Here is a 20,643-nt window from a genome sequence, read left to right as displayed (position 1 = left end):
AATTTTTTTAAATAAGACTGCCTATTGTTATTTACCATTATTTTGGAGCTACTGACCAAAACAATTAGACAAGAAAAAAAAAGAGATATAAAGATAGGAAATGAGTTGGTGAGAGATTCATTATTTGCAGAAAAAGTGATTTAATGTATACATAGAAGCCTAAGAATCAACTGAAAAGCTATGGCAAACCAGTAAGAGAATTTGTTATGGATGCCAGGGTACAATGTTAATAAAGAGAAATTAGTAACCTTCAGGTATATGAACTGTAGCTAGTTAAAAGATACACTTCATTTGCAATAGTAAGAAAAATATATTAAATACCTTGGAATAAACTTAAATAGAAGTGTGTGTGTGTGTGTGTGTGTGTGTGTGTGTGTGTGTGTAAACATTACTAAGAGACAAAAAAGAAGACCAGATAGGAAAATTCAACATCATAAATACATTAGAGCTACCCCTAAGGTAAACTGTGAACTTGATGAGATCCTAATAAATGAAACTAACACAACATTGTAAATCAACTATACTCCAATAAAATTAAAATAAAATAAAGAAATGCCAGTCAGATTTTTGTGGGGACGAGGGGAGTTGGGGACTCTACAAGTGATTCTAAAGTCATATAGAAAAAATAATACCCAGGAAAGTTTTGAGAAAGAAGAGTTTTGAGGTGGGACTGACCTTAGCAGATAATAACATGGGACAAATGCAGGTATTCATAGCTCCATCAGTGGAACAAAATAAGTCCAGGGCCAACTATACTTTATACGAGGATTTTGACTTTGCAGCAGGTGGGTGCCCCGACCCCTGCATTGTTTAAGGGTCAACTGTAGGGGCTTCCCTGGTGGCACAGTGGTTGAGAATCCGCCTGCCAATGCAGGGGACACGGGTTCGATCCCTGGTCTGGGAAGATCCCACATGTCGCGGAGCAGCCAAGCCCGTGCACCACAACTACTGAGCCCGCGTGTCACAACTACTGAAGCCCACGCACCTAGAGCCCGTGCTCCGCAACAAAGAGAAGCCACTGCAATGAGAAGCCCGTGCACCGCAACGAGGACCCAACACAGCCAAAAATAAATACATACATACATACATACTAAAAAAAGGAAAAAAAAAGGGTCAACTATATAAGAATGGAACTCTGGTCACAGACGAAGGCTTAATTTCAAATTAATAAGATCAATAACCTATTAGAAAAATAGACAAAGGAAATAGGCAGAAAAAGAAAAGAAATTAAAACAGTTCTTAAACTTTATGAGAATATTCTCATCTTCACTTTTTAAAAAAAAAAAAAAAAGCAAATTTTTGTTGCTTGGTATATCCAGAACCAAACTCTTCATCTCTCCGTTTCTTTCCACCCCATACAGGATCCCTCCTTGTTGCTCAGATGTAACCTGTATCTGAAAATATGTTGGACAGCAAATTTTCACATAAAGGCTGTATTCCATCATCCATCCTATTCCATTTAAATAGGAAAAATAATGCTTTCTCAGACCATTCAAAAACCCCAAACATGACCAAAATACTCAAATACCTATATTTAGAAAGTTAAAATACTATTTTATTATTTAACATTTAATGAACTGAATAGTATGTGGTGATTTTGTATGTTGTATGCAACAGATTTGTTTTCCTTTCTTCACTGTAGTGAACAGGTACTGTAGTGGAAATAGTGAAATAAAGATATATAATTATTTCATTAAGACATAATAAATGCAAATAATATTTAGCAAAATTGTTTTTTGATTGATTATTTACCAACTGAAGAGTTGCCTCAGTCAGGTTTGGGAGCCGGGAGGTGGTGGCTGTAAGTCACCACCGTTGCTGTGTAGTGGTAGGCGAAGATGAACACAGGTAAGCAAGAGTAAGCTGGTGAAGGGATGAGCGAAACATAATCAAATACCTGTTTAAACAACATGAGCACAAGAGTGAATTCTGTTGAGATATCACAACTCACTCTTTTCTCACTAGGACTCACATGCAGCTTATCCATTTTTGCTGGTATATATGTGCATATTCACAGTAGCAAGTTTCTATCCAAATAGGAGGTTTGGAGTGAAAAATGTTTAAAAGTTGTTAGAGTAAATATTCAGGTAGGGAGAGTAAGATGTTAAAGGATACTAGGACAGTTCTTTTCTTTACCATTCTGCAGGAAATACAGACCTAGTCCTAACCTCTTTCTAGTCTGTATTCCATCAATTGTCACATCCCTGTGTTCCTCTTCCTCTACCTATCTCACAGCTATTCTTTCCTTTTCGTTCCCGGTGTCAGTCTAACTCAGATCCTCGTTTCATGCCTAGCCTGGCAAAAATCTCCTTTCCCGTGGGGGCTTTACACCTCCAAGATATTTATTCCTTTCATTGTTAGAGGATTCCTTTTATGAAAGCTTGTTTCTCCACTATTAAACCTTTACACCTGTATTTAAGACTCTACAGTTGACTCTGACCTGTTTTCTATTTTGTTCACCCTTTTGTTCTAACCAAATTGATTCTGTTGCTGTTCCTCCACATTAGCCGTTGCTGCATTGGATCTTCCTCATGCTAGTCCCTCACCTCCATCCTCAGTGTCTACTCACCAAAATATTATCTGTCTCACTTGCTGAAGCACTGTTTATAAGAGTAGAATTACCAACATTACATATTGTTTACTATGTGCCAGACATGGTTCTGGGGGCTTAATATATAGTACTTCATTTAATAGTCACTACAACTACTAGATAGTATTTTCATTCCCATTTACAGGTGAGTGAGGCACAGAAAGATTAAGTAACTTGCCTGAGGTTGTATAGCTAGGAATGGACACAGGACTACTGAGCAGATATTTTAAAAAATAAGAAAGTTCTTCCCATGTAGTTACAGGAGTATCTGTAAGACATATTAAGTGACGAAAGAGAGGTGCATAACCGAGTGTATAGTATGCTACCATTTGTATTAAAGCAGTGGGGAGAGGTGTATTCATATTTATTTGTATGTATATAAAATGCCTGTGGGAGGAAGGACTAAAACTAGTAGTGATTGTCTGTGAGGAGGGGAAATGAGTGGCTGAAGGCCTAGACTGGGAGGACAATTCTCTTCAGCACACTGTGCCTTAATTTCTTTTAACTTTTTTTTTAACCATATGAAAGGGTTATTTATTCAAAAAAAATTAAACAAGAAAATATCTATGTTTTGAAGGCCAAATTCATGTGTCTCCTCTTCCATGAACCTTCACTGATTCCTCAACCAAAATTGGGGTGCTTAGAATTGTTTATATTGCTGTGGAAGTTTTGTTGGGCCACTTATGAGGCCTTTAAATATTATGAGTTCTTTGTAGTCAGAGCCACCTTCTACATAGCTCTCTGACACCAAGAGCAACAGAGAGAATGCCTCATAAAAAGTAGCTGTTCAAGGGAAAACTAATGCATAGAAATCACCTGGAGTGGAGATAGCCAACTGACTCGGATCTGACATGAAGGGACTTTTGAGGTATAATAGAAATGTTCTATTTCTTGATTTGGATGGTGGTTACACTAGTATACATATCATCAAAATTTTAAATGTGTGTATTCCTTTTATTGTATGTAAATTATACCTCAGTAAAACTTTTGTTGTTCAGTACTTCTCACAATTTTGTGCCTAATTTCACATTGCTTTATTCACTCTTCCATAGTTCTGAAACACAGATGACACTGGGGGTGAAAGGAAGTGAAGATTCATCTTGTAAGCCAATATTTTCATCTCTCCCTGAAACCAACATTTTAAATGTGGTCAAGGTAGGAGAAAACTCTTTTTTGTATGTCTTTAGCACAGAGCTGGAACCACTTAGTTTTTTGCTTAATGGTTTTAAAACAAAATCAGGGACTTCCTTGGTGGTCCAGTGGTTAAGACTCCATGCTCCCAATGCAGGGGGCCCAGGTTCGATCTTAGTCAGGGAACTGGATCCCCGCATGCCACATTGAAGATCCCACATGCAGCAACGAAGATCCCGTGTGCCACAACTAAGACCCAGCACAGCCAAATAAAATTAAAAAAAAAAAAAATTCACTAGTGTTTTACCATGGGATTTCTAGTCTCTGAAATTTCTTAGCAATAATCTTCATATTAAAGGTTGTTTTTGCTGTTTTATTTTTGTTTTATTTATTTTTTGTTCTGTTTTTTGGCCGCACTGTGTGGCATGTGGGATCTTGGTTCCCTGCTTGGAGTCTTAACCACTGGACCACTAACCCTAACACAAACCAGGGAAGTCCCTTATTTTTGTTTTAATATTAGGAACGAAAGGGAACTTTGAATCAGTTATGTGATTAAAATAGTTCTAGGAATACCTTTACCAAGAGCTTTTTGCTACTAGTAGTTTTGAAACCAGTAATTTTTTAGAATTAGAATATATGAAGAAAAAAATTGTTACTTACAGTATAACTTAGTGACCAAGAATTAATAACATTGTTAAAACATTTTTAGTGGCTGAATCAAATCAATGATATTGAACTGTTAAGAAAATTCTGAAAATTAAAAATGGGGAAGAAAATACTTATCAAGTCAACTATTAACATGAGTATTTCTTGCCTTCTTTTTCCTAGACAACTGATGTTTCAATTTCTATATAGTTCTCTTTTGCATTTTTTGTTAAAAAGTTTTTATAATGTAAACTCTTCAAGCAGAATATATCTCCTTAAGTTGTTTTGTCTCTGATATGTGTCAAAGTTTCTAGGCTTGTGTACATCTATACATCCGGAAGGTTACCAGGATTGTGAAATAATGTTACTGATTTTAATGTTGTTTAAAATGAGTCTGGAGAAACAACTGAAACAGATTCCTCTAGTGGACTTTCAAAGCCTCCTGATAAACCTGATGAAAAACATCAGAGATTGGAATACAAAGGTAACATTACTTAAAATTTTAATATTGTTTTTTGCATAGCATCACAATTTGACTTTCATAGTGCGTGCAAGTTTCTAACCTCAGTTAAGATCTTCAGCAGATGAAAAATAAACTGAGGAAACGACTGTCTGTGCTGGTACTGTATTTAAATTCATGAAACTGAATCTTTTCTAAAACTGCAGTTAATTCATTCCACAAAAAATGTGTTATGTTTACTGGGGATTTACTGTGGGCCAAGCATTAATGCAGGTGCTAGAGATAAAGCTGTGAAGAAGAAGAGCCCTTGCTCTCCCAGCACTTCTATTCTAGTCAAAGGGTTAGGTTATAAACAATGTAAATGTAGATTATAATATCATGTTAAGTTATAATAAATGCTACAAATTACAATAAAGCAGGACAAGGCAGGGATGCTCTACTATTTCATATGAGGCAGTTAAGGAAGCCCTTTCTGAAGTGACCTTTGAACAGAGACCTAAATGAAATGGTAGAGTGAATCATACATACAGCAAGAATTTGAGTTGAACTTCTGCAGCCATTGGTGGTAAACATGTATAGTTTTTGTTAGATTTTTTAAAATTATATTTTTCAGCCTTTTTTGGTGGAAAATGTCAAACATGCAAAAGTAGAGAGAAGAGTTTAATGAACCCCTAAATACTTATCACCCAGCTTCAACAATTATCAAAACATAATCAATCTTATCTCTTACCCTCATCCCATACTTCCCTTCCCTACTCAGGGATTATTTTGAAGCAGTTCTGTTAGACTTTAAATACTGGAATAGTTGAGGATTCCTAAAATTCAAGAAATCCCAGGTCAGGAACATGTATTATCTTGTGCAACTCTCATTATATACCTTTGGAAACTGGTATGTGTACTTAGATTACTTTATTCTTCGAAGGACTGTTTAAATACAGATAGATATGATGTAGCACAAAACACAAAAGCCAAATGAAATTCTGGTAAATATTCAGTCTATTCTAGAGTTTAAGATAAAACTGAATATGTGTACTCCATGCTGTTTCTAAAAATGAATGCTTTTTATAATAATGCTTCATTAAGAAGGGATGTGGATGATCTGTTAGATATTTGATTCCACTGACCTATTTGAAAAATCTTGCTCACTGTTTGTTTTCAGGTGCCTGAACTCTGTCTGGCCATAAATGAACTCTCCAGCCATCCCCACAACCTTCTGTGGTTGGTACAGCTGGTCCCTAACTGGACATCACGTGGAAGGTATTGAAAAGTGAGAATTAAACACTAAGAAAAATGTGTGTTTACATTAATGAAATGCTTTTAGGTCCTTTATTTCCTTTAATCATTCCTTGAATGTTAAATCAGAGTCTTTTATTTCATATTCAGTTGTGGGAAAAGGCATTGACAGCCTGATTCTGATACTTAGATCAGTTTGTAATATTCTTGATTTTTGATTTTAGCTTATCTGATAACTTAATATAGATAGCATATACCATGAAAATGAATCAGTTTGTTTTTTGTTTTTTGTTTTTTTGCTTTTTTTTTGGCTTTAGTAAAAAGAAATCCCAGCAGTAAAATAGATTTTCTAACAGTATATCATCAGGGTCAAAGATAAAGGCTCTTAATGGTTTTCCTGAGCTTCAGGCAAACTTTAACTTTGTGTACAAATATTTTACATGAAAATTTTACTGTTCTAGTATAGCTTATATATTCTTGTATAGCCTTCTCTTGAAACATTAGCTATGTTTCGAATTAGAAGAACTTATTTTGGCAAACTTCATTTGCTTCTTAAGCAGTATTGATTAAACACATTCTAAATATTTTAAAATTCTAATTTCAGGCAGCTGAGACAGTGCCTCAGCCTAGTGATTATTTCAAAGCTTTTGGATGAGAAACATGAAGATATCCCTAATGCGAATAATCTGCAGGTATAAATAACATTTTTGTTTTCTTTTTTTAAATCTTTCAAATTCCTAGTACATTTATTTTTATTTATTTATTTATTTATTTATTTATTTATTTATTTATGGCTGTGTTGGGTCTTCGTTTCTGTGCGAGGGCTTTCTCCAGTTGTGGCAAGCGGGGGCCACTCTTCATCACGGTGCGCGGGCCTCTCACTATCGCGGCCTCTCTTGTTGCGGAGCACCGGCTCCAGATGCGCAGGCTCAGTAATTGTGGCTCACGGGCCTAGCTGCTCCGCAGCATGTGGGATCTTCCCAGACCAGGGCTCGAACCCGTGTCCCCTGCATTGGCAGGCAGATTCTCAACCACTGCGCCACCAGGGAAGCCCTTGTTTTCTTTTAATAAATGGGAGAGCTAGTGATGTGTAGAGAAAATTGATGGATCCTACGTCAAAAGTACTGAGGTTAGAGCCTAACTCAGGCATAATACTATTCATGTAATCTTTAGCATGGTACTTAACTAAAGAGACCCTGTTTCTTTATGTGTGAAATAGAGACAGTATCACACCCTCTACCACATAGGATGGTTGTGGACAATTAGATGAATTAATGTATAAAAAGTACTGGGAAAGGGCTTCCCTGGTGGCACAGTGGTTAAGAATCTGCCTGCCAATGCAAGGGACACAGGTTCGAGCCCTGGTCTGGGAAGATGCCACATGCCGCAGAGCAACTAAGCCCGTGTGCCACAGCTACTGAGCCTGCGCTCTAGAGCCCGTGAGTCACAACTGCTGAGCCCGCGAGCCACAACTACTGAGCCCACGTGCCACAACTACTGCAACCCGCGTGCCTAGAGCCTGTGCTCCGCAACAAAGAGAAGCCACCGCAATGAGAAGCCCGCACACTGCAACAAAGAGTAGCCCCCGCTCGCTGCAGCTAGAGAAAGCCCGCGCGCAGCAATGAAGACCCAATGCAGCCATAAATAAATAAATAAATAAATAGATTTATTTTAAAAAATAAATAAATAAAAAGTACTGGGAGAGGGCTTTCCTGGTGGCACAGTGGTTAAGAATCTGCCTGCCAAGGCAAGGGACACAGGTTCAAGCCCTGGTCCGGGAAGATCCCATATGCCACGGAGCAACTAAGCCCGTGCGCCACGACTACTGAGTCTGTGTGCCGCAACTACTGAAGCCTGCACACCTAGAGCCCGTGCTTTGCAACAAGAGAAGCCACCGCAATGAGAAGCCCACGCACCACAACGAAGAGTAGCCCCCGCTTGCCACAATTAGAGAAAGCCTGCACACAGCAACGAAGACCCAATGCAGCCAAAAATAAATAAAATAAATAAATTAAAAAAAAAAAAGTACTGGGAAAATCATAATGTGCTATATAAATATGACATTATTTAATTAGTTCACCTTGTCAATGTTAGCAATTTTATCACAAGATTAGAAATTGCAGAACTATTAAACATTAATTGCATCTTGTACCTATTTTAATATTAAACAGTCTTTAAATTATAGAGCTTAAATGTGGTTGCCCAGTAGTGAATATATCATGTATATATGAGTGTGTATAAACATGTCCTATAGAAACCCCACAATGAGAAGTCCTGAAGGCTTTTTACAAGCATAATAGCACTAATGGGGTTATTCATAGTTGAATCTGAAAATTCAACACAGAACCTGATCTAGATGTGGTGTTCTTGTTTGAATTGCAGTTCAGTACAAGATAGTCCGTTAGGTCCTACAGATTAAGAAAAAGAAAGTAAATAACATAGAGACTCTGACCTTGAAAACATAATGTAGTGGTTGAAACAGAATTAAGCAACCATTGTGGTACAGTGTAGCAAGAACTGTGATGGAAGTATGCACAAGGTGCTGTGGGACAGAGAGATTGAAAAGGACAGCTGGTTTCTACATTAATAGAGTTGATGTAGATTTCATTCTAGATTTTTTTGGGGGACCACACCTGAGCCACCAGGGTAATTAGCAAATAGCTCTCAGTCCTTTCAGTGATATTTACTGCCATCAAAAGAGAATTCTTGGACTTCCTTGGTGGCACAATGGTTAAGAATCCGCCTACCAATGCAGGGGACACGGGTTCAAGCCCTGGTCCGGGAAGATCCCACATGCCGCGGAGCAACTAAGCCTGTGCTTCACAACTACTGAAGCCTGCATGCTTAGAGCCCGTGCTCCGCAACAAGAGAAGCCACCTCAATGAGAAGCCCCGCGCACCGCAATGAAGAGTAGCCCCCACTCGCTGCAACTAGAGAAAGCCCGCGTGCAGTAACGAAGACCCAATGCAGCCATAAATAAATAAATAAATTTATTTATTTAACAAAGAGAATTCTTTTCAGAATTCAATAATGCTACTCATGGGGAGGAAGATTCAACTCTGCTGCCTTTCAAATAATTTCTCAAAGGAAGTCCTCCCTTTGACCTCTATTGTAATGCCATTTGGTCTCCTCCTTAAGTTTTCATCCTCAATTACAAGTACTAAATCTTTAATATCCCTTTTAGGGAATTCCCTGGTGGCCCAGTGGTTAGGACTTAGCGCTTTCGCTGCTGGGGCCTGGGTTCAATCCCTGAACAGAGAAATAAGATCCTGCAAGCTGCATGGCACAGCCAAAAAAATAAAATAAAGTAAGATCCCTTTTAAGCAACTGGGGACTTTTTTTTTTTACTCTCATTTTATTGTAGTGAAGTTTAATAGTACAGAAAAGTCACATGACCTTGGTGGGTCATTTGGGGACTTTTAAGTAAAGAAGTGAATATCACTGGACTCTAAGAAGCTAAAGGGGCAAAATTAGAGAAGGCAAAATGAACAGAGGACACACTGAAAAAAAAATAGCCTAAGAAAGAGCAAGTGTATTGCCTAGTATTATTCAGTGTCTCCTCTTTCTTTTGATAGATATCAGTCTTGCATCGCTATCTTGTGCAAATGAAGCCTTCAGATTTGTTGAAGAAGATGGTCTTGAAGAAAAGGGCTGAACAACCAAATGACACTATTGATGATAGTCTTCATTTGGAACTTGAAAAGCAGGTATCCACGGCTAGATCATCTCAAAACAGTACATATGAGCATAACCAATGACAACTTCCTAACCATAGACGTTTCTGGGTTTAGAGACTAGATACATTCTAGCAAACACAACTATATAGTAAATGATATTTTTGTTTATTGCTGTCATGAAATTCTTCAGTTAACTTGAGGATTGAGGTAAAAGGATGGTTGTTGGTAATTTAATACTGGGAGTATTTTTTGTAGCTCTTTACTAGGGCAGTCGTGAGGTGGTAAAAGGAATGCACTTGAGTTAGAAATCAGAAACCTGGGATAAATGCTTGGCTTTTCCTTACTGACCAGCTCAGTTAACTTTAGCGAATCCTTAATCCTTCCTAGGCAGCTTTCCTAATGTATAAACTGGGATGAAATGTATTCTAGCTAATTCATGGGTGTTGATTTTATTCATTTCTCTACCAGGCATATTACCTGACCTACATTCTTCTTCATTTAGTCGGTGAAGTTAGTTGTTCTCACTCTTTTTCTTCTGGACAACGGGTAGGTATTTTTTAGTGTTTTTTGTTTTTAATAAGTGTCACTATTGATGGAATAAATGAACATTCTTTATATAGGAGAAAACTTAATAAAATAACTTATCAAGTTACCTTTGGATTCACTATAGAAATCCCAGTGTACACTGGAAAGAGAGAAGTAATAGTAACCTTGCAGCCATGTCACTGACAAAAATTATTTGTCTGCACATGTTAGTTCTGTTTACTGGAGTGGAACTTAACTGTGATAACTTGGCAGTAGTGTAATACATTAATAAGATATCAAGATCACCAAATACCAAATGGGCTAGCTCTGAGCTGGTTTCTTCCCATCTCTGCTCCCACTCCACTTCCTGTTTCTTTAGAAATAATATTTGCCTTCAAAATTAAACTGATGGTAAGTCAGGCTACTTCACATATGCATTTCTAAATTATCTCCCCATGTTAAGATTTTCATTTTGAATTATTTTATTCTTCCTGTCCTATCATGTTCCATACTCCTGGGGAAAGTTCTTGTTTAATTCTTCATGTTTCACACCTTAGGTAATCCAACCCCTGTTTAAAACTTTGTATCTCCTTAGGCATGATCAGAAGGACACAAGACTGGTTCATGTCTTTTTATAAACACTGCTGTACATAGAACTATGTTTGCTCTCCTGATTGGAACCTAACATAGTCATCTATCTGTTCTTATATATGGTCTTTACATTTTTAAATTATTTTTTTCTGATTAGAAAACAATCAAGGATTATTGCTTTAAAATTCAGTTATTATAAAACCATATAAGGTAGAAAGTGAAAGACTTTATAATCCAGTGCCCTCCTATAAATTTCTCCATAATTTATGCATATACTAACATAATTATTTTTTTAATGAGGTCATGTTATTCATATTATTTGCAACTTGTCTTTCTTTTTCCCCCACTGTAAATTACTGGCACATCTATCTAATAACTGTAGTATTTCAAAACCTTTATGGATGAACATTCCTTTCTGTATGATTACATGAACCTTTGGAACCTTTGGAAGCATTACATGAACCTTTGGAAGCATTTCTCTAGGGTAAATTCCTAGAAGTAGAAATGCTAGATCAAAGGTTATAAATTTTTCAAATTTTAATTATTTTAAAATGGTTGTTATCACATTTCCTTCCCCAAAAATGTCCATTTACATTCTCACCTTAGTATATTCAACCTTAGTATATATATATATGAGTGTGACTGTTTTGGACCATACACTTCTAAAACTTACGACACTTAATTTTTCAAGGAACTACCACTAAACCTCCTTTTGTTCATAGAGAAAAAAATAGGTTAGCTGTTACTTGAATATTTCATTAGAGAATGTGTTAATGGAAAGACTGTTAAATTTCTAGGCACTACTTCACAGTCTGAATTCTAGGGTTGATTTTCATTAATGTGCCTTAATACATAGCAAAACAACCTTTATTTTTGTGTATATTTTATGCATTAACTAGCAATAAACCATAACAGTCTTACTGTGTGGCAGTTAGTACTTTTTACTGATATGACTGCTATTATGTTGGATGATTAATATCAGAAATTGCTAAGGTAGATTTTTTAAAATGATTGTTAGCTGTTCTAGCTACATGATCTTTTCTTTGTTAATTTGTAATGCTTCAGAGTTGTTTTCATCCCTTGCATTTGTTTTACACAGAAACACTTTGTGCACCTCTGTGGGGCTTTAGAAAAGCATGTTAAGTGTGATATTAGGGAAGATGCAAGACTGTTTTATAGAACTAAGGTAAGTGTGTGTTTTTCTTACTTATTGTTAGTTTTTTGTTTGTTTAACCTTGGTTTCATTAATACTTGAGTAAGAAAAGCATATAAGCCTCTCTTTAAGAAGGAACATATAAGATTAGAAATATGACTTTCTCCTTTAATAACAAATTAACTTCTACTAAGTACTTCTAGCTAGATTGAAAGTAAAGGAGGGGGAAAACTCTCAAAGCAAATACATTTTAAGACAAGCCGAATAGAAAAGCTGAATATATGAGTATGGAGTTAGGAAAGCAACTTTAGTATTAATAAAACAATTTGACGATTTTTCCTGAAACAAAACAGGTTTTTCTGGAAACTTTTTCTTCTAAGGATTTTTTTTATTCTAAATCATCTTTTAGCTTTTGTAGTGTAGAGCCGATCCATTCTTGCCATTTGTGTTTGGATAGTTTCGGCTTTGTAACTTTATATTTTACATTAATTAGCTGTAAAGGTCAGATATTTCAACAATGCTCATTTAGATTTAGTATCTGTATTTATTTTACTAGATTTAAGTTAAATAAAAAATGAGCAACTAATGAAATTGTATCAGATTGCAGATTTTCAAATACATGTAGGGGATAGCTCTTTGCCTTAGAGTGGAAACTGTAGTTTCAGAAGCACATTCTTTTGAACATTAAAGTTACTGGCCCATAGAACTTGGTGGTAGTGGCTACTGCTGACAGACGTGCTAAGGGGGACCACCCAAGGTTTTTGTTTCTTAAAGCCAAGAGGCTGGGCATAGACTGCTGCCAGGGCTCCTCTTACTTAGAGCAGAGAATGACACAGAGGTCTGTGGCAGTTGCTTTCAGGGGATGGTCCTGCTGAAATAGATGAATTGCATGCTTCTCCACAAGCATCTGGTAGAAAAGGTGGTGATTGTTTTAGAGAAACCGAATCTGCTGAACTCTAAATGGAGAAAAAAGCAGACCTTGAAATTTACTTTATAAACTTAAAGCAACTATAAAATTCCTGACCTGTTTAAAACATTTTGTTGTGACTTCCCTAGCAGTCTAATGGTTAAGACTCTGCGCATCCACTGCAGAGGGCATGGGTGCGATCCCTGGTCAGGGAACTAAGATCCCACATGCCATGTGGCACGACCAAATAAATAAATTAATTTAATTAAATAAAATATTTCGTCAAGCAATTATGTCCAGGAACTGAGAGTCTCTAATGTGGTAGGAGTTTAACACAGAGACTTGCTAAACCTCCAAATATAGGAATAGATCAGGTATTTAAAGAGGATTCATAGTGTAGTCTACCTTTGAACAACACGGATTTGAGTACTGATTCTGTCCAAATTGTTTCAGCTTCCTGCCCTTGGGTGAGTCATTTATCACTTTCTTTGTTTTTGAGGCAGAGAGAGCAGTATGATTTTCTGCTGTGCGGGGGCTTGGCACCACTAACCCCCGCGTTGTTCAAGAGTCCACTGTACTTTGCAAAAACGTAGAGAGGCTTAGCATTGAATTTTGGATCTTCTAATAGTGTGAAAAGGAACAAACGACAACCCTTTTTTGTGGCCTTGAGTCTTTCAAATAGAACTTGGAAGGCAGGGAACAGCCAAAGCTTTGGGTCCTGTAACAAAGGCCACTCTTCAGCATCCCTTTGTGGGTGTTCAAAAGACAGCAAGTTGAAAATATAAGTGTCTTGAAGGCAGGGAGTATGTTTTTCTCGATGATCTTTAGTAACTAATGGGAAAATGGAGTCCTAAGCATTCAGTATTTTAGATATGGTGATGAAGGAAGGTCTTAGTAATCACTATGACTTGAAAGCCCCTCCAGAAGTTGAGGAGTTTATTCTCTCTTAACAGAAACCACATTGAGTTGTCGGGTGTGGGTCTGTCACAGCTATGAGGTCTTTTGTATCAAGCATTAAATTGTTTTGCTCTGATCCCTTTTCCCCTTCTTGATATTTTTAAGGTAAAAGACTTGGTTGCCAGGATACATGGAAAATGGCAGGAAATAATCCAGAACTGTCGGCCTACTCAGGTGTCGTTTTATTAAACAGTTTCATTTATTCTCAGTAGTTTTGCTAAATGTTATTTCTTCATACTATTCAAAAAAACTATGACAGAGCACTTGCTTCTAGGTATCCTAAAATGAACTGAAAGCCCCAGGATAATATTTTATGTATGTTTTTAAATTTTTGTTTGCTCTTATATTCATTTATTTATTTCCAAAGGTGTTTGACCCCATTTTAAAATGTTACATTGCATCAAATGGAGGTTATTTCACGTGGAGTATTTTTCTTAATGTCTTTATTAAGATAAAATTCACATATCATTCATTTCACCCAAAGTGTACAGTATTTTTTAGTATATGCACAGAGTTGTGCAATCATCACCACAATCTAACTTTAGAACATTTTTGTCACTCCAAAAAGAGATCACATACCCATTAGCAGTGACTTCTCATTCCCAACCACCTGCACTCCCGTCCCTACTCCACGCCCTAGGCAACCACTAATCCACTTTCTGTCTGTATAGAGTTGCCTGTTTTTTATATTTCATACAAATGGAATCATATATGATGTAGTCTTTTATGACTGGCTTCTTTTATGTAACATATTGTTAAGTTAGTCCATATTGTAGCATGTTGTATGTCCTTTCTATTGCCAAATAATATTTCATTATATGGATATATCACATTTTATATATCTACTTATTAAATGAGTTGTTTCCACTTCCTGGCTGTTATGAATAATGCTTCCATGAACATTTGTGTATAGGTTTTGGTGTAAATGTATGATTTCAAATGAAAACATTTTGGGCATATACCTGGGAGTGGGATTGTTGGATCATATAGTAATTCTGTGTTAAATGTTTTGAGGAACTGCCAGACTGTTTTCCAAAGTGGCTTCACTGTTTTACTTTCCCACCAGAATGTATGAGGTTTCTAATTTCTCCACATTCTTGCCAACACTTGCTATTATCTGTCTTTTTGATATAGTCATAGTAGGGGGTTGGACATGGAATGTCATTGTGATTTTAATTTGCATTTCCCTAATAACTACTGATGTTGAGCATCTTTTTATGTGTTTATTGGCCACTCATATAGCTTCTTTGAAGAAATGTCTGTTCAAATCCTTTGCCCATTTTTAAATTTTCTAATTTTAAGAATTTTCCATGTGTTCTAAATACAAGTCCCTCATTAGGTATATAATTTGCAAATATTTTCTCCCATTCTGTGTGTTGTCTTTTATTGTTTTGATAATATTTGTAGAACAGAAGTTTTTCATTGTGATGAAGTTCAGTTTTATCTTTCTTTTTCTTTTGTCACCTAGGGTTTTGGTGTTATATCTAAGGAGACTTTCCTTAAGAGGGGCATTGTTTAAACACCTGATGTTAAGTTTGCCATCCTGCTTACTTACAAACCAACTAATATGGGATTGTCTAAAATGCTTCTTGAATTTTATTTATTTTTAATTTGGCCACGCCATGTGGCTTGTGAGATCTTAGTTCCCAGACCAGGGATTGAACCTGTGCCCTTGGCAGTGAAAGCACAGAGGCCTAACTGCTGGACTGCCAGGGAATTCCCTGCTTCTCAAATTTTAATGTACATAGGCTTCAATAAGGAACTTGTTGAAATACGGATTTTGATTTAATAGATCTGGAGTGTAGCCTGAGATAATTCTGCATTCCTAACAGGTTCTCAGACTGATGCCAATGCTGCTGATCCAGAGACCATACTTTCGTTAGATAGGGCCTAGAAGTTGCTCATATTTTATATAAAAGTAGCAGGAACACTGAAGATTAGTTAAGAAAAGCAGTCTCGCTGTGTTATGACACTCTGACTCTTTTGCTGTTGGTGTTCTTCATAAGATAGAGAAGTCTTTGAGAAATCTTAAGTTAACGTTTTGTTGTTCTTGTTTTAGTTTTTAATCTCAGTAGACTTTTTTTTTAGGCCTGCCATTTTTGTTGATGTAACATTAAAACAGAAAAGAATTTAATACCAAAACTTTGTATTAATCAGCTTAACAGGGACTTCCCTGGTGGTCCAGTGGTTAAGACTCCGCACTCCCAATGCAGGGGCTCCGGGTTTGATCCCTGGTCAGGGAACTAGATCTCGCGTGCCGCAACTAAGACCCGGCACTGCCAAATAAATAAATAATTTTTTAAAAATCAGCTTAACGTTTTACTTAATCTTTTTAAATATGTCCCTCCACATGTGTGTGTTACTGAGGAAAACATCTTGTACTTACTTATACTTTAAAAAAAATTTTAGACTATAAAATGTGAAACTTGAATCTGATTACCGTAAATTTTCAGAGCAATGTATAATATCAAGACTTTATTACTTTCATTATCAAAGCCCATTGTCTGATGATTAGTGGTTTTATAAGGATTAATTCATAATCTGATTTTCCTTTATTCTGTTTTTTTCCCCCTTCCCTTTTCTAGGGGCAGCTTCATGACTTCTGGGTACCAGATTCTTAACAGGAGTTGCAGCAGCAAAATTATGAACCAAGAGAAATTCAATAAGAGCCTTTCCTAAAGGAGTAGAAAGTAGTACAGAACCCAGTGGAAGGCTAAGAAAATGTTCAGCAGATGTGCTACTTGAATATCTAGTATGAAGCTGGTAATGAAGAAATTGCCATTTCTGAAGCAGATACGAAATGCGATCTGCTTAAAAAGGCAACCGGCCTTTTAAAAGAGCAGAATCCCATAACAAGAGGGGAGGGGTGGAAGCAGCTAATAGTTGCATGTCTAACCTTCCCCTGTTAACTCTTGTTAAATTGTAAGCCAGTTATCTTTTTTGTTTGTTTGTTTGGATTGTATTTGCCGCACTTGGATAATCACAGAAAGGATGTAAGAAAGGGTTTGGATGAACTTGAGGAGATGGACATGGAAACCAAGATCAAGTTCCAGTTGGTTTAATTTTCCATCTTGGTTATTTTACGACTCAAAGGGAACGCTTAGAACTGAGTTTACTAATAGAAAGGATAAATCTCTTCTGTTACTCCTGTAAACCACTGGCGGGTTTTAATCCATGCATTTTTCTTGGCTATTCAAGATTATAAATCTGTTGGGTTTTTAAAATACATCAGAACAAACAGTTGAGAAACAGAAGTTTGGTATATTGTCAGATCCCCTTAAGGGGAAGAGTTTAAGCTATAAAATAGTGGCTCTGTTTTTATTCCAAAACATACATATGCAGTTTGTTTTGGATTTTCTTTAAGTGCATATATATATATATATATTTTTAATACTGGTTAAATTTTAGAACCTTGGCTAAATCTTAGAATTCTGGCCCTTTGTAGCCATATTACAGAAGTCTATATTGTAAAACCTTAAAGATCTGGACAAGTTTCCAAAAACCTTACTTTCATGAGTATATAACCTTGGCAGAGACCTGAATGGCATTTATTCTTTGGTACACTACGCACGCGTGTGTATGTGTGTGTGCGCGTGTGTGCTTGTATTTTAAATTTGTTGCACTTGAAAACCACAGCTGCTCTAAATTCTTAAACACTGGAAAGCCATCCTTTGGTTTAAATGGTGGAGGGTTAGTAGAAGTGCACATGCTGGTCTTAGCCTAAGGGCCTTTTGAAGCCTTAGGTAGTAATAGCCTCTTACTAGCTAACTGAAAAATTCTTTTGTTGACTGAGTGTCCCTTTTAGGAGGTTTGTTTCTTGAAAGATAATGCCAGCTTTGTTTTCCTTTCTTTCAATATTGACTTGGATGACACTGCTCTCCTGAGCATTCTGCCTCCTCCAGTTGTGAGGGAAGGATGATGGAGGGGAAGGGAATTGGGCTTGACGTTCATGGTTTGAGAGGGGAGAAAATAAATTTTTAAAAATAGCTTTCTACCTCTAAATTGAGGCTTAGGAGTAAAAACCATTTTATCTTAAATTTATCATTTAAAATAGTATCTAACTTTTGAGCCCATGTCAAGCATTGAGCAGTTAGAGACTTTATAGGGAAGACTAAGTTAATCCAGTTCCCAAGAACCCGGGCTGAATGAGGCTTCAAGAATCAGACCAACAAAAGTTTTATTCTGTGTTGAGTTTACTGGTAAGAATATTATTATCTTGATACTACCTCTCAAGGGTATTGTTAGAAAATGCCACTTATGGTTAATGAGATAGATACAAAGAGTTATATTGACAGAAGCTTGAAACTCTGGCATCTATCTGCCCAACGATGGGGGCTTTCAGTCTCTGTAATTTAATACTTTGTAGATACATTATTTGTGTGTAATTTTATAAGTGTCCATATTTTTCTCATTTTGCATTGTGTAAAGTGTACAATATCTCAAAGTATAAAATACTGCTTATATTGCTTGTAATTACAGTGTGTAAATATTTTCTAATTGTGTACATTGACAGGGGGACAAGTGGGTTATTCAGGTTTTTTTTTTAAGTGACCCTTTTGTATTGCAGTTTCAAAGGATAACTGCCCATCAAATTTAAAACCACTTTGATACATGTTTATTTAGCAGTTCCAATAAGAAAAGTCTCTATTTTTAATTGTCTTTCTCCATTAGAGAAAAATACTTCATCTGTCCCTTTAAAATCAATGGCCAAACATCAGTTTGGACCCTTGTATTTATGACTTTGGTAGGTGTCTTTAGTCTCCAGGTCATATTCCAGCCAGTATTTGCATTGGGGTTCTCAAAAATTTTTGTGAGTCTCTTTAGCACAATTAGCCCATGGTTTTTCTCCCAAATTAAGTATTATCCTTTTCCCTCTGAGTCCCCATGCTTTGTCTCCCTCCTGCTGCTGTTGCCCAGTGAATGGGATGGTAGTGGGGGAGAATATGTTCATTGCACAGAGAATGTCAGGCCACTTTTTTGGACTTGGCAAACAAAGCTTGCACTGAGTGGTGGTGTGTTTGGCAATATTACTCAGCCAAAAATCACCTTGTCTAATTTTCTGGATATGTATGTCAAACTTATTACCCTTACTGCAAGCTGAAAAATAAGGTACTTGTGTTTATGCTTCTGTGTGTAACTGTTTGCCTTTTCTAAACTGCTTTTCTTGTTATCCTAAAATATAATTCTGTTGGTTATATCATGTTAAATGAAGAGGCTTTCCATGCACAAAATGCATCTATGTAGCAGTAAAGTAACAGCATTTGTACATTTTCTGTCTATCTCCTGAGGGCAATGGTGCCTTTGTCACCTTTTAGAAGGCTGGCATTTTGTTTTTGTTTTGAAGTACAAGTAATAGCTTGCTTTGGACTTCACAAAAATCTCCCCAGATGCAAAAGAAAATGGTGTGTTGTCATCCAGGCTCAGTTGGAGCATTTGTATTTTTATTTCTGTCAAAACAAGTATAGTTGGTGGGGACTGGCCAGTAATAATGTGTGGAGTCTTTAAACCAAGAGCAGTTTTGAAATTTAAAAAAACAAAAATTTAAGAGGTGACCATTAACAAGTGACTGAGTTGGAGAATTAGGGGAGGACTGTTCTGGTTTGTCTCTAAGGAGACAAGTTAGGGTACAGGTGGCTTGGGCATGTAGAGCATGATCTGCAGTTATTTCTTATTCATTAACAGTGTTGGTGCACCTCCTTATCCGTGTGTTTGTTTTCCCTGGGCAGTCCTATCAGCCAGTTAATCCACCAGCTTTTATGAAGTTTACAAGTAAATGCAGATTTCCTTTTTCTTTCCTCTTTTTTTTTTTTAATTTTATACTATTTACATCTTGTTTTAAGTCCTATGAATGTATGTGTCTGTTATTAAAATGGCTTTTTCTTCACTTTGGACATGTGTTTAGTAATATTTGTTTGGGAGTGGGGATGGTTAAGTATCTGGAATGTCCTGATTCTTCCCCTGCCCCACCTAGTTTTTAAACTGATTTCTTCCTTTCTTCCTCTTGCATTGGATTCTCCAGTCAGTTTTTTAGCTTGATGTTTCCTGTTTCTGGAATACATAAAGCCATAGTTGTACATAGTTCACTTTTATATAACCCAGTTAATAATTTGCTGCATACTTTGCAGTCAGGAATTTGGTAATCTCATTTTTAGATTACCTCATTCACTACGTCCATTCAACAACTGTTGAGTACCTACTGCATGCTAAGCACTCTTTTTAGGATTCGGTGGTAAACAACACAAACAGAGCTGTCATGAATCTTACTTTCTGAAATCCAGGTGAAAATATTTTCTGTTATTAGGCAAAGGGGACTGGAAAAGAATTCCCTCGGCCTGGCTCCCTTGTTCTAGAGCTCAGGGCAAAGAAAGGGGAAGCCATACAGTGCAGAGGCAGAGCTTAGGACCACTTCCAACCTGCCAGGCAGATACAGCTCTGGATATGCCAGCTGAGAGGAGACATAGGTTGAGACCTCCTCACAGGAGAAACTGTTCTTACGAGCTCAAAGAAGGGCTAGGCATGGTTGCCAGAGGCTTGAGTTCCAGAACCATGCCAGTATTTCTTTCTCCCTTCTGACAGGCTGGTTAGGAGGAGACCAACCCGCCTGTGAGCACTTTTCTCCAGACGTGGGATGGAGGGGTAGGGGGCAACAGCCTAGGCAAAGCAGAGAAATTGCCTTAAATACTTACTGGGAGACAGGCAGTATAGCCTTTACAAGTTAAGGGCCTTGACCTTGCCCTTAGTCCTGACCTCAGATCCCAGATTCACCATACCAGC

At 36.9% G+C, this 20,643-nt stretch overlaps 1 protein-coding gene across 3 annotated transcripts in view; it reads left to right on the top strand.

The window, feature by feature from the left end:
• The window catches only part of SLF2 (SMC5-SMC6 complex localization factor 2), a 41,404-nt gene extending 21,646 nt beyond the window's left edge, over positions 1 to 19,758 (top strand). For all 3 annotated transcript variants that reach the window (XM_036829098.1, XM_036829097.1, XM_036829099.1), the window contains 9 exons: positions 3,643 to 3,745; positions 4,674 to 4,850; positions 5,986 to 6,083; positions 6,664 to 6,751; positions 9,635 to 9,766; positions 10,205 to 10,282; positions 11,952 to 12,038; positions 13,975 to 14,043; positions 16,455 to 19,758. In XM_036829098.1, coding sequence (XP_036684993.1) covers positions 3,643 to 3,745; positions 4,674 to 4,850; positions 5,986 to 6,083; positions 6,664 to 6,751; positions 9,635 to 9,766; positions 10,205 to 10,282; positions 11,952 to 12,038; positions 13,975 to 14,043; positions 16,455 to 16,490 — 868 coding nt within the window. In that variant the 3' untranslated portion in view covers positions 16,491 to 19,758. The remainder of the gene's footprint in view (positions 1 to 3,642; positions 3,746 to 4,673; positions 4,851 to 5,985; positions 6,084 to 6,663; positions 6,752 to 9,634; positions 9,767 to 10,204; positions 10,283 to 11,951; positions 12,039 to 13,974; positions 14,044 to 16,454) is intronic.
• Positions 19,759 to 20,643: the final 885 nt, after the last annotated feature.

This window comes from Balaenoptera musculus, chromosome 16 (genome assembly GCF_009873245.2).
Source record: "Balaenoptera musculus isolate JJ_BM4_2016_0621 chromosome 16, mBalMus1.pri.v3, whole genome shotgun sequence".
Classification (NCBI taxonomy): Eukaryota; Metazoa; Chordata; class Mammalia; order Artiodactyla; family Balaenopteridae; genus Balaenoptera; species Balaenoptera musculus.
Note: the sequence above shows the minus strand (reverse complement) of the source record. Positions and strands in the feature narration are given on the sequence as shown.